General features: G+C 42.9%; 1 protein-coding gene across 7 annotated transcripts in view; it reads right to left on the bottom strand.

The window, feature by feature from the left end:
- opa1 (OPA1 mitochondrial dynamin like GTPase) overlaps positions 1 to 12,034 on the bottom strand; it is a 58,199-nt gene that overhangs the window by 38,432 nt on the left and 7,733 nt on the right. For 3 of the 7 annotated variants that reach the window (XM_080431980.1, XM_080431983.1, XM_080431982.1), the window contains 11 exons: positions 9,825 to 10,043; positions 8,237 to 8,290; positions 7,651 to 7,755; positions 6,659 to 6,745; positions 6,431 to 6,544; positions 5,272 to 5,352; positions 4,876 to 4,950; positions 4,183 to 4,254; positions 1,543 to 1,642; positions 1,079 to 1,209; positions 78 to 150 (listed from right to left, as the gene is read on the bottom strand). In XM_080431980.1, the coding sequence (XP_080288106.1) occupies positions 78 to 150; positions 1,079 to 1,209; positions 1,543 to 1,642; positions 4,183 to 4,254; positions 4,876 to 4,950; positions 5,272 to 5,352; positions 6,431 to 6,544; positions 6,659 to 6,745; positions 7,651 to 7,755; positions 8,237 to 8,290; positions 9,825 to 10,043 (1,111 nt within the window). The remainder of the gene's footprint in view (positions 1 to 77; positions 151 to 1,078; positions 1,210 to 1,542; positions 1,643 to 4,182; positions 4,255 to 4,875; positions 4,951 to 5,271; positions 5,353 to 6,430; positions 6,545 to 6,658; positions 6,746 to 7,650; positions 7,756 to 8,236; positions 8,291 to 9,824; positions 10,044 to 12,034) is intronic. The other 4 variants (XM_080431981.1, XM_080431984.1, XM_080431985.1 and 1 more) reach the window with 2 other exon arrangements.

Raw genomic sequence — 12,034 nt, 5'->3', positions numbered from 1 at the left:
GAATCAGGCTTCAGAAACAGGAAGTGAAAGATATGCAATTGAACTAATTCAGGTCAGCAGTGTTTTAATTTTCTTACCTTTCCCCGTAACCACTGCAAAGTAACCCAGGGCCTTCATGGGGAACAGCTTGCCTTCGACTATCTGCTGGATCTGGAAGAGAAGAGAATGATCTCAATTTTAAATGTATTGTTGTCGTACTTGGAACACTCTTCCTCTGCTCATTTCATCTGAAGTCATTGGTTTAATTGCTCTCAAAAAGATCCAAAAAAGCTCTTGGGATCGTTCATGTTTAATTTGTGCAACTTATGATAATTTTTTCCATTCTTGTTTTCATTAGTAGGCTGAAACCAATGGAAATCAAGCTCTCTAGTTTAGCTCAGTGTGGTTTGGGCAGAATCAAGAAAGAGCTGAGGTCCCTCTTATGGTGGAAAGACATATTGCAGCCTGAGCAACCACGAGCTACAAACAGGAATCGCTTATCCTTATACACACAAAAACTAAAATAATAAACATGTTTTTCCAAGTGGAAACGGGCACTAAAAGAGTATATTAATTACATCTTAGCTAGTGCTTGAAAATCAATGCATCTCCCCCAAGTATCAGTTTATTTGACATTTTATTTTTACACTATGGCCTTTAAACTGACATGCTTGTGAGTGACTTATAATGCATGACAGAGATGCAGGGGGGTTCTGCGTGTTGCTCAAGGACACAATGAAAATACCCTTGGCAAAATGCTAACTGTGCAACCTTTTCATTACAATACAGGACAGTCTTCCTCGTTACTGTCCATCCTATTTATCCAACCATAAATTGAAGGAATCTCTGTATGTGGTATGTCTGTCTATCTGTCTGTCGGCGAACCCTTCATCTGATTGACCTCAGAATTGGCAGGTGTATTGCTGAAGTCCCAAGGGAGTGCAGTGTCAAATCATAACGCCGATCAGATGAATGATTCTTTACAAAGCTGCAAGCAGCACTTCCGGAGGCCAAGCAGTCTGGCCCGCTCCGAATGGGCTTGCGCTCTAAACGGGCACTAAACTTGTTACTACTAAAACTAAAAACACTGTGTTCTTACTCTGTTGGGGCTGGCCATGTTCTTCTCAGCCAGGTCCACTTTGGTCAGGACAAAGATGGTCCTCTTTCCCTGAGGGTCCATCTGGCTGACCAGGTCTGTCACAATACTGCGCTCCGCATCCACACTGCCATCTGCACGGAGCAAGTGCAGGGAGGAAGGGTTTGAGAACCAGAGAAACTGAGTTATGGTCATCATGGACCATAAAGCACTTGGCTGTGAGAATGTTGTATTTACAGATGGTTTAACCACATGAACCCTAGCATGCCTTTTCCGAGAAGGTCATAATAAGTCAACATTTGGCAAAAATAGCAGATCTAAAAGCTCACAGCGTCACAACACAGTGTCACAACAATGTGCGTTGTGAGCTTGTAGATCAGCTGTTTTTGGCAAAGAGATTTGGTGTCAAGGGAAAAAGGAGTGGACCAAGTATAGAGGCCCTGTCAACGTGGTTAATAATGGCTCACCCTGTATGCAGAGGATGATGGCGTTGGGGTTCGCCATGTAGGCCTTGCTGATGCTGAAGATGGTTTCCTTGGTGTCTGCTGCCATGCCCGCAGTCACCGTCTGCACAACGCACATTTAGTCATTCAACACATTGCTAATTAGACTGTGTGTGTTGTGTGTGTCTGTACATACTGTCACATTAACACATTGATTGCCTGAATTATTTCAGATTTTTTGCATTTTCATGCCAGGGTTTTTACATTTTACAGGAGCTGAGATACAAAATTTTTAAGTTTTAAGCTAACAAGGAAGTGGATGGGAGTCTAGATCCTAAAAACGAGTTAACTCGATCTAGGCCAGGGCTACTCAACTTAAGATGGCTCAGGGGCCACTCAGCAAAATGCCAAAAGTCCAAGGGGCCGCCATAAAAATGACGGTCCTATTTTGGATTTTTCGATTTTGTAACACACAAGAAAATGGTCCCGTTCTGTTTTGTCAACGGGGGGGGGGGGGGGGGGGGGGGGGGTTTCAGCACGGTGCCCACCGGGACAGTTTTGTCAACGGGGGGGGGGGGGGAGGACGCTCTGCTTCCAAATTCCGCCGTTTTTTTTTCACTCACGCTGTTTGGTGAACCCCCCAAGGTTGGTGCCCTGTGCTGCGCTGCTTTTATCCGCCAAATTTGGGACGTTCACGGCATATTTTGCACCATTACGGTACGTTCATCATCGGTGACGAGTGCCTCTAACAGCCGCTGCGTGCAGCGGGCTGCGAGTCGCAGCCTGTCTGTGTGTCAGGATGCGAGGCTCACACAATCACAGCATGCGTCCCCCTGCGCCTATGGCTGTACATGGGGCCGACACGTGCTTTAGCGTGATTGTGTGAGTGTGGCTTCAGGAAGTAAATCTCCAGGCTTTTATTTTTTAGTTTTGCTAAAAAATAAAAGCTTGGAAATTCCGGTCCCAGCTGTTGGTACGCAAAAGCGCCTCGCGTCGTCTGATGTGGTGCTCATTATTTATTTTGGGTGCGCATGCGCACCTGCGCACCAGTTATGTGCACCCCTGATTATACCTGTAACAATTGACGCACCTGTATGTATGTCTGTCTGTTTTTTTGAAAAATGTTTTAGCAACCCATATATTTGAACGGAAATGTATATTTTTATCCTGTGCTTAAAAAAAAAAAAAAAAAACTTTTTTTTTTTTTTTTTTTTTTTGACCATGAGGGGGCCGCCAAGACGCTGCGATCGGGCCGCATGCGGCCCGCGGGCCGCGGGTTGAGTAGCGCTGATCTAGGCAATCAAGTGATGGATTCTAAAAACGAGTTAACTCGTTCTTTTAAAAAGGATTGACTTTAGACTTTTGGTTTGGTGCTAAAATTAGGATTAGGGAACATTCGGCACTATACGGGTAGGCAAGTGTTAGGGTTTAGGGCTTAAATTAGGATTAGGTTAAACATAGGGGTGGGACAATACAAGTTAAATGAAGCAACTCACGACACCGTGACAATACTTGGCCCTCGATAATGATAATATCACAATACATGATATTTGAGAAAATCTATATGTTGCAAGAATTTACAGATCAGGTATAATTAATATTTTTTATTTTATTTTATTTGCTTATGAAATATGCTTGGCAAAGCGATAAACGATCTGATGGGAGACGGCAGTAGAATATACGGTAAAAAATGTGCCATGCATGATTGTTGGAGGAATTAAGGTAATGAGGAGAGTGGAGATCATTGCATGTACTTGAGACTGAAAGTTCGACCTGTTAATTACAGAGACAGATTTATTTGAGACGAGGTGACCTGTTATTGATAGAGTTTTAAAAAAGATCATTACTGGACTTCATGAGCCTCAGTCCATCATCTTTGAGTTACGTCACAGCACGTAGCTCAGTGAAATCAATGCCAGCGGGGACGATCTCCAAGTGCCAAAGAAAAATGTAACCTCTTGTTTGGTTATATTATGGGTTTTACCTAAATGCATTAAAATGATTTATTTAATAATAATGTCTCTTCTAATCAAACAACGGCTCCCTATTAAAAGTCTGTCTGTGCAACAATATGCAGTATCATGTTCTGTTTAACATTATTACCGTATCTTTAATATCACAATCCAAATAATTTCCCTAACATTAACTACTATTTTTGGAGCGCAGAGCAACGTTTTGGTGAGCAAGCATATGGAGATGCAAGGTGTCAGATCCATGGAAAGGAGACGGAAGGTTTGTAATTAATCTCCGGGGGAATTGGTAATACAGAGCACCTGTGTGTTATAATAAAATATTGATACTTGGCGCCAGCGTATGGATAACGTGTCGCAAGAGGAAGTACGATAATATATCGCAGTATCGATTTTTTGTGCCACCCCTAGTTTAACAGGTATTGATGATGAGAGTCAAGGAAAAAGGAAAGAGTAGTTACTAGGGAATTAATGCAGTCAATGAATGCCCTTAGACCTAACCCTACAATGCCCTATTTTGGGCGTGTTATTATAGGTGATATTTTTCAAACATTTTCAAAAACGTAATAATAGTGAAAATATCGACAAGGTCATGATGCAACAGTTTGTGAGCTTGTACACCGGCTATTTTCGCTATTCGTCGCGCATTTAAGAGGTTAATAATACCATACAGTATGTGTGCATCTCCACTCACACTGATGCATCCTGGAAGGTCGACCAGTACCATCCTCTGTATTCCCGGACCTTTGACACTCAAGGATATTGTCTGGAAAACATAACAAATAAAAGCCTCGTCAGTCACTGTATTGTCTGATTGTCCTCACTGTATTGTCTGATTCACCGCCTTTTGCAATTATTTTAAATGTTGTTTTATGCTTCTGCTTTTCTTTTTTGCTTTATTGTTAAATTAGTTGTGACATTGTAATGTGATTCAAATGTTTATTATCAGGGCGTCCTTGAAAAAGAGAGCTTGCTCTCAATGGGTTTCCCTGAATAAATAAAGGAAAAAGAAAGAAAGAAGATAACCCTACAACACACCACAGTAATGAGGTCCACCAGGAATGTCCACCAGGAATATTTTGTGTTCTTCCACCTTCAGCACAGCCATGTTTTAGTAGTACGGTATATAGACAAAAAAAAAGGTTCTAATTTTATTAACCCATTAAGACCAGGAAAGCCTATACATTGACCGGGAAAGCATCTGTGTCATTTTAGATGTTGCTATGTATATATAGCAACAGGATTCTTTTTTTTTTTAAAGTTATAAAAATAGAAGATATTCTGAAAACTTGGCCAAAATTAATCTACCTCGGAAGACAAAAAACTATGGCTATAAACAGCTGATGACAAATCGGTGAGCTCAGCTGTTATAAGGTTGTCATCTCACCTCAGGGCTGACCGTCTGACCTTCCTTCACACTCTTCTTCATCCTCAGCTCTATCTCGTGCCTCAGGGCGGACAGCTGCAGCAGGGAGAGATGGGAGCAGACAGGTTAAGACATGGTGAGGATGGACGGAGGGATGGATAGGGGGATGGATGGATATCGTTGCTGCCGGGCAGAAACCTCGTATCTCCAAGTTACAAAAGTAGTGACAATAGCAGATCTACAAGCACACAACTTGTAGCTTGTGAGCTCGTAGATCTGCTATTTTCACTACTTTAAAATGTTTTTAAACCTGATCATAAAAAGGGAACGGCTTTGGACATACAATGTTTCCACCCGACAGCAACGATATGGAAGGATGGGTTGATGAATAGAAGAAGTGATAATTCTGTGACTCACATCCTCCTCCTTGCTCAAGTCGAACTCACGGCCGCTGTCCTTGAACATGGCCACGTGGTGGGGGCCTTCACTTAGCGTTACCTGTGGGGAAAGAACAAAGGGGGGGGGGGGTCAAAATGGAATTGAATGAAATCAACATGATTCTTGTGTTCCCCCCCACCCCCATCTTAAAATCAGTTTCCCAGACTTTAATTTCTTGACCAGCTTTGAAAATGGTTCAGTATGATGAATGAATCTGACGATGGCTGGGTAAAAGGGAAGCATAATATAAGTGTAAATCAATAAGGTGGATCAAGGGTCACTCACTCATGGTATGAGCATCAAAATATTGGTGCACGCGTATTAACCCATTAACACTACCACCGCCAGGCCCGTAGCCTACGGGCCGATAAATCCAACCGTAAAGCGCCGATCCCGTAGCCTACGGGCTGTGGTGCTTTTTCCTTTAAAAAAAAAAAAAAATCAATTTCCTATACGGCACATTTCATTGTAACACCACCGGAAACGGAATTATTCGGGATCACGTTTTGCCGATCCCGTCGGCCTCCATTCTAAAGCGCACACTAAAACGCCATTTTCTTCGATTGTAGTTTTTCTCCTCGCTGATCACTGTTTAACATAAACCGTTCTAACTACAACATGGCGGCTCCGTTTGACACATGGTTTTCACTGGCAGACGCAGGGAGATCTCCGCGATGTATACAAACAGTGCACAGCTCAATCTTAAGGATTTTAACGAGGTCTATGGCGACGTGAAAAAAACAAAAAACAACAATAAAACGTTGGCACTGGTGAGTACATTATGAGATGAACCTCTGGCGGTCAATGTGTTAAGACCTGAGGCCGATTCAACAAATGTCTTCTAAATCCCAACAGTTTTCTGAAAAACTTATGTTTTCATGTCAAGGACCCCAAAATGATATGTATTTGGCATCTCAAAATATTTTGTTCCAGGGACCCATTTGAGTTAAAAATGTTTGCTTTAAAAAAATATATATATATTCAAAGATTTGCACAAAGTTCATAGCGCAGCACAAAGTGACGCGCTATGAGCTTGTATATCAGCTATTTTTTAATAGCCAAAGTATAAAATAATAGTTAGTGTTAAAAATCTAAAATTATTGCTTTTTAATGGTTTAAAAGTCAGTCTCAAGATTACTTTGACAGGAGAGCGGGTCATCATCTCTCCAGAGCCCCGAGGGAAGATCCTGGCCTGGGCGATCATCTCCAGAACACTGGTCTTCCCTGCACTCTGGTCACCAACCACCACCACCTGACAACATCATAGATGAACAATCATACACACAAGATGTCACACTCTCAGTGTTAAGCAGTGTAGTTAAACACAGGATCTTTGATAGACACATTTCTCAGATAAATGACTTACCCTAGGTAGGTGATCCTGAGTGTCGTAGTTTGTGTCGAAGTCTGACAGGATGTCCAGGACTTCAGAGTACAAGTCAATGAGGGACTTCTGAATGGGGTCACACAGGAGACGAAAAATTATGCTCATACATTTACATTATAGGCGCTCAGGTAATGCCGTCGACTAATTCTGCAGAGCCTCTGAAACAGATGTGACAGATATTCCACGCACAAAATGATAATGCATGATAAATAACGTCAAACGAGATTCCGTCGCACAAAAAATGTCGCAGGAACCTCTGTATGTCTGCCTGAGTGTCCGGGGGTCGGGGATAACTTGGGCATCAAAGTTGGCGTGTGTGTTACATATGACCAGGGGGTGTGCAGTATCAAGTGGCAAGTCAATCAGACAAACGGTTTCCAAGAAGCGAAACACCACAAATGTCTGTATCCGTCTGTCCGCCGGTCTGACGCACCGAATCTCCACGTGTTTGGGAGGGGTGTGGGTACCGACTGACTTCCCTGAATGGCCAACCCAACCCATCAGCTTCACAGACTGGTGGAGCTTTGCGTCACATTTGTGCCACTGGGCCTATGTGTTTGTAATATGGGCACTGGCTTCCCTGATTGGCTAACCCCACCAGTCGGCTTCACTGATTGGCTGACTTTGAGTCATGTTTGTTGTACCGCTTCGCCAACTTAAGTGGTGGCGTGTGAGTAAATGTGAGATAAGCCTGTGACTCCAACATGTACAACTACTACATCATTGGGTAGGCTGATACCCTCTAGTATGAATCGATGACGTATCTGTGACATATGACTCCAAATTTGGCAAGGTTTCAGCCTGATCTCAACTCCATGAACTTCCATTATAGAATTAAAGTTAAATATTTCAAAAAGTATAAAATATGAAAAGAACCCTCTAGATGGCTAGCCTCCTGCAGAGCCATGGCGTAAAAACCTCAACAAGGCCATTGATACTGTATAATTCAAGAGTTTGCATGAGCGTCTCACCTTGGCTTTCCTCTGGTGGATTCCCTTGTCATCTTTCTGGAGAACCACTTTCCTCAGCTCTTTGTTCTCCTTCTCCAATCTTTCCAGCATTCGCTGGTACTTCATCTACAGAAAACACACCGGCAAGGACATTAACAAGCCTTTAACCACTTTTATACTTCATCACACCGATAGCAATAAGCCTCACTCACTAAAGTTAGAATACAGGAAACCTGAAAACTTTAAAAAAAATATATATATATATAATTTACTTCTACTTCTTTACTTAATCTAGTACAAATGTCTTTTTTTTAATGCTCTGCTGGGTAACCAATTTCAACCTGGCATCCCTATTTTGGGCATGTCATTATAAGCGAAGTTAATCAATAATTAATTCAAATTAGATACAAGCTCACAAGGGAAACGTTTGTAGGCAGTCGGGGTTTAGAATGCACAGTGACTATAAAGTTATAGACAAGAAATCTAAACTCACTAAGTGCCCTTTGTTCATCCTACCATGACACATACAGTAGTAATCAACATCACACGCATGCATGCTCATCCCCTCCCTATAACAAAAGAACATCTGGAAGGGAGTTTATTGTACCTGTGTTCGGACCAGATCTTCCTGAAGCTGGTCGATCTTTTCTCTATCTGAAGACTGGGTGACGGGAGGGAAACAGGAGAATTAGACCTTCCCCATCGCCCAGCTCGACACACACCGAGCCCCGCTAGTTTCTATGGTTTATCGCGTGCACTTTACATTACAGTGGTGAGAGAACCAGAGAGGAGAGAAGACAAAGTTAATGCAAAAGAGACAGGAAAGAATATTAAAATCACATTTCAGGCAGTTTTCAGGCGTTTCATTCAGGTCTGTTTCAGCTTCAAATCAGCAGGCTAAGAATCACACACAGGGATCACAAATCTGACCCTGGAAAAGACTGGTTGAGCATTGGTCTAGAATCGTATCACTGTACAAAATCATTACAGTGTAGTATTTTTGTTTTCCCTGATTTGGCAACACCTCATTTTCCTCCATGAATACCCTGTTTGCAATCCATTCTTCAGGTTTGAGGGATGAGACAGAACAGAAAGAGGGAAAGAGCGATAGTGAAGCAGGGGATTGGCAGCAGAATACAGGGAATTAAACACACACATACCTGTACACAAAAACACAAACACAAACAACACTGTGCTAACACTGAGACTAATATCTTTACCATGATGCTGTAAAATCCTGAGACAGCGCGGGTGCAGTAGCTGAGGTTCTAGCGGTATTCATTCCTTACAGTGTTTCGTAATGTTTTGTCTTTCCTTTGTTGTGGAGAATTATTTAGTCTATTATGACAACTGTGGCAATACTTGACCTATTCCTTCCTGCTTGTCAAAGCCTTTGAGATTCTCATACAAGGACGGGTCAAAGCTGTAGTTATAAGTGCAGTTCACACGGCATGCAGCAGAGTGCCACTCCAAACCATGCAGTGTTTTTCTGCACGTTAGAGCAGTGCTGTTGATGACTGAATATAAGTCGCGCACCAAAAACATCTACAAGTTCACAATGCATTGAGACGCATGGTGATCTTGTAGATATGCTATTTTCGGGGTGCGACTATGTTGTACGACGATGTATAGATCGGGCTTAGTTGTTTGTATGAGGGGAGGGAGGCTGGCTTAATTATGATACCAAGCAAATGACTGTATTCCATTCCAACAGCATAGCTATATTTAACTGATGGGCATTATGGGCAATGTTATCATATTCTCAAAATGGCAGCTTGGTGTTTCTTTTATGTAAATGTGTTCCGCGACTAGGGCTGAGATTTTTCCAGATCAAATTATGTCAAAATATTAAGCCATGATAATTGCTTGATAATACATTGGCCACAAGACAAGAGGTGCAATGTTGGGGTTTAGCTTTCTCATATCAAATATACGAATTAAACAATCACTTATTGTGTTTCAGTTCAATCTAAACTGCATTCTTTCATTTGGTTCATTGGGTTGATCTTGTCCAGTAAAGGGTTTCTCTACATCAAAGAGGCGAGGGGGAGGGGGGTTCTGGTCTTCTGGGTGCTACTGCATTACTCGTCTAACTACATGTCCAGAAGGTCTTCTACTCTCTGCTGTCATCTGCAGGGGGTTGGTGTTTGGGTAGGAGTTGGGGGGGGAGTCCAAGTTGAGCTGGGGACCTTCACCTTTCGCTTGTGCTGAGGGGGGCTGGGGCTGGGGTTCGGGACGGTGGCTGGGCTCGGAGGGTTCGGAGGTGGAGGCGGAGGTGGAGGCGGACTGGGGGCGGGCTCTGGCGGTGGGGGTCGCGCAATATTGGCCGCCGCCGCCGCAGCGGCCCGCCGGACCTCCTCCTCGTGCTGCTGAATCTGCTGCTGAATGAGAATGAGCTCGCCGAGCAGACCCTGCTGAGGGACGGCACAGTGAGACACAGAAAGTAGCAAGAACCACAACAACCAGGCCAGTGTGCCACACCAGGCATGGGCTTCACCTAATACACAGATCCAAAACAGAACAACACAAGTCTGCAACCACCTATTTACACAAGGCCTATGCAATAGAACACACACCATGCCCACTGCTACTGGCAAAGGGTGTAGACGGTTTCTAATGTCACCATTCAGTCAAGATCAACGGAATCAGGGTGTTGGGCTTTCGAGAATCTTGCCACTATCATCAGTGTTACCCAACAAAGTCAAGTCTCTCTCAACCACATGTGGGGAGATGCAAAACTTTGCCAGACTGAGAGCAGCAGAGTAGGCGACTGATACGGTTAGTTAGAGCAACCAGCGCCTCTTAGCCAGTGGCACACAATGGCGATTCCGTTCTCTTTCCTCGCAGTAATCCAGAGAACAGGCAATCACTCATTATGGCCTTGATGATTTTAAACTAAGTCAAACAAACAGGCTATACCATCCAACCCATCATCACTATGTTCTCTATAAATACAGTATACTGTATGAACCAAGTGGACTGATTCTGAGCACAGGTTACTAAATAAGCTACTGAGGACCATTTAAGTATGTCTTCAGTTTCCTGTATTGAATTTGAGACAGTTACTGACTGTTCACTTAGGGTATGGTATAAATAAAAACATATTTTTGTGTGGTTCAGCACATAGGCGTTTGGCAATCGTGATCATAATCTCTAGACTGATGAAGATTGTGATGATGATGAAATAAGCAAAGCAAGCACTGGGATGTCGCTTTAAGGGATGGAGCAGGTCAGGCTGCAGGGGAGGAGGCGAGCTTGGCTTTAGTCCAGTGGTCCCCAACTCAATGCAAGTTATTTTATGATATTTGTGGAGAATGCACAATTAACATGGAGCAAGGAGAGTCACTTTCAACAAGGAGGACCGTCAATTTTACATAACTTTTTTTATACATTTTCATTGATTTGAAATAAAATTTCCTTGCTCTGTACAGTGCATACGGTAAAGGCACCTTTAGATCATACTTGGCATTTAATATGTATTCATGTTGGGACCACGACATTAGACTATAAGCATGGTAGAGGAGAGGAAAAACTCTGTCCATCTTCTTCTGGTTCGAGTCACTGCTATGTGGTCACACATCCTGTTGAACTGTAAGTATATAAAGTGTCCAAACAGCATTAAAACACACGCAGCACCTCGTCCCTTTGCAGAAGAGGGACCAGACAAACATGAAAAGAGAGGAGAGAGGTCAGCAGGGTTGAAACATAAAAGGTGCATACAAAGTGGGTTTGCCATAGGCTGCTGTACAGCATGAAGCAAAAACAAGGCACGGTCTCCTGAATGCTGATAGACGCTTCTGGAAAAAAACAAAACACATTGAGAAGCATATGAGGGGGAAAGAAAAAAGCAATGGTCAATATCAACGTAAACATGAGCTACCATGTTGTACTCTGTCAGGTTGAATTCCATGTATACATGTTGGTGACCCAGTACCATATACTAGTGCACTGGTTCTCAACGTCGGGTCCGGGGACCACTAGGGGTCCAAATGGACGCTTACGGGTGGAACCAAATGGACCCGTGTTTCATTTGTACGCTCAGTTAAATTAACACTTTTTACAGTGCATATTGGGGTCCTAGAGATAGCAAATTGTTATCAAATGGGGGTCTGTGGCCAAATGTATATAAAACTTGAGATCCTTTAAATAAAATTCAAAGAAAGTTGAGAATCACCGTTCTAGTGGTACTGACTGACAGCTTCTGCTTCAGGGCAGGTCTTTACTCTCACAAAGTGAAACAAACCGTTTTCTTGCGGTGCCATTTCACAATCACTATCACATAAGATAGCTTTTTTATGACAAAGCTAGCAGCCAGATAGCTTTCTTAAGAAAAAGCTAGCAGCCAGATAGCTTTTTTAAGACAAAACGCAAGCAGCCAGATAGCTTTTGTATGACAAAGCTAGCA

This window comes from Gymnoscopelus braueri, assembly GCF_963280865.1.
Source record: "Gymnoscopelus braueri genome assembly, chromosome: 6".
NCBI lineage: Eukaryota > Metazoa > Chordata > Actinopteri > Myctophiformes > Myctophidae > Gymnoscopelus > Gymnoscopelus braueri.
This window is presented reverse-complemented; position numbering and strand designations above follow the sequence as displayed.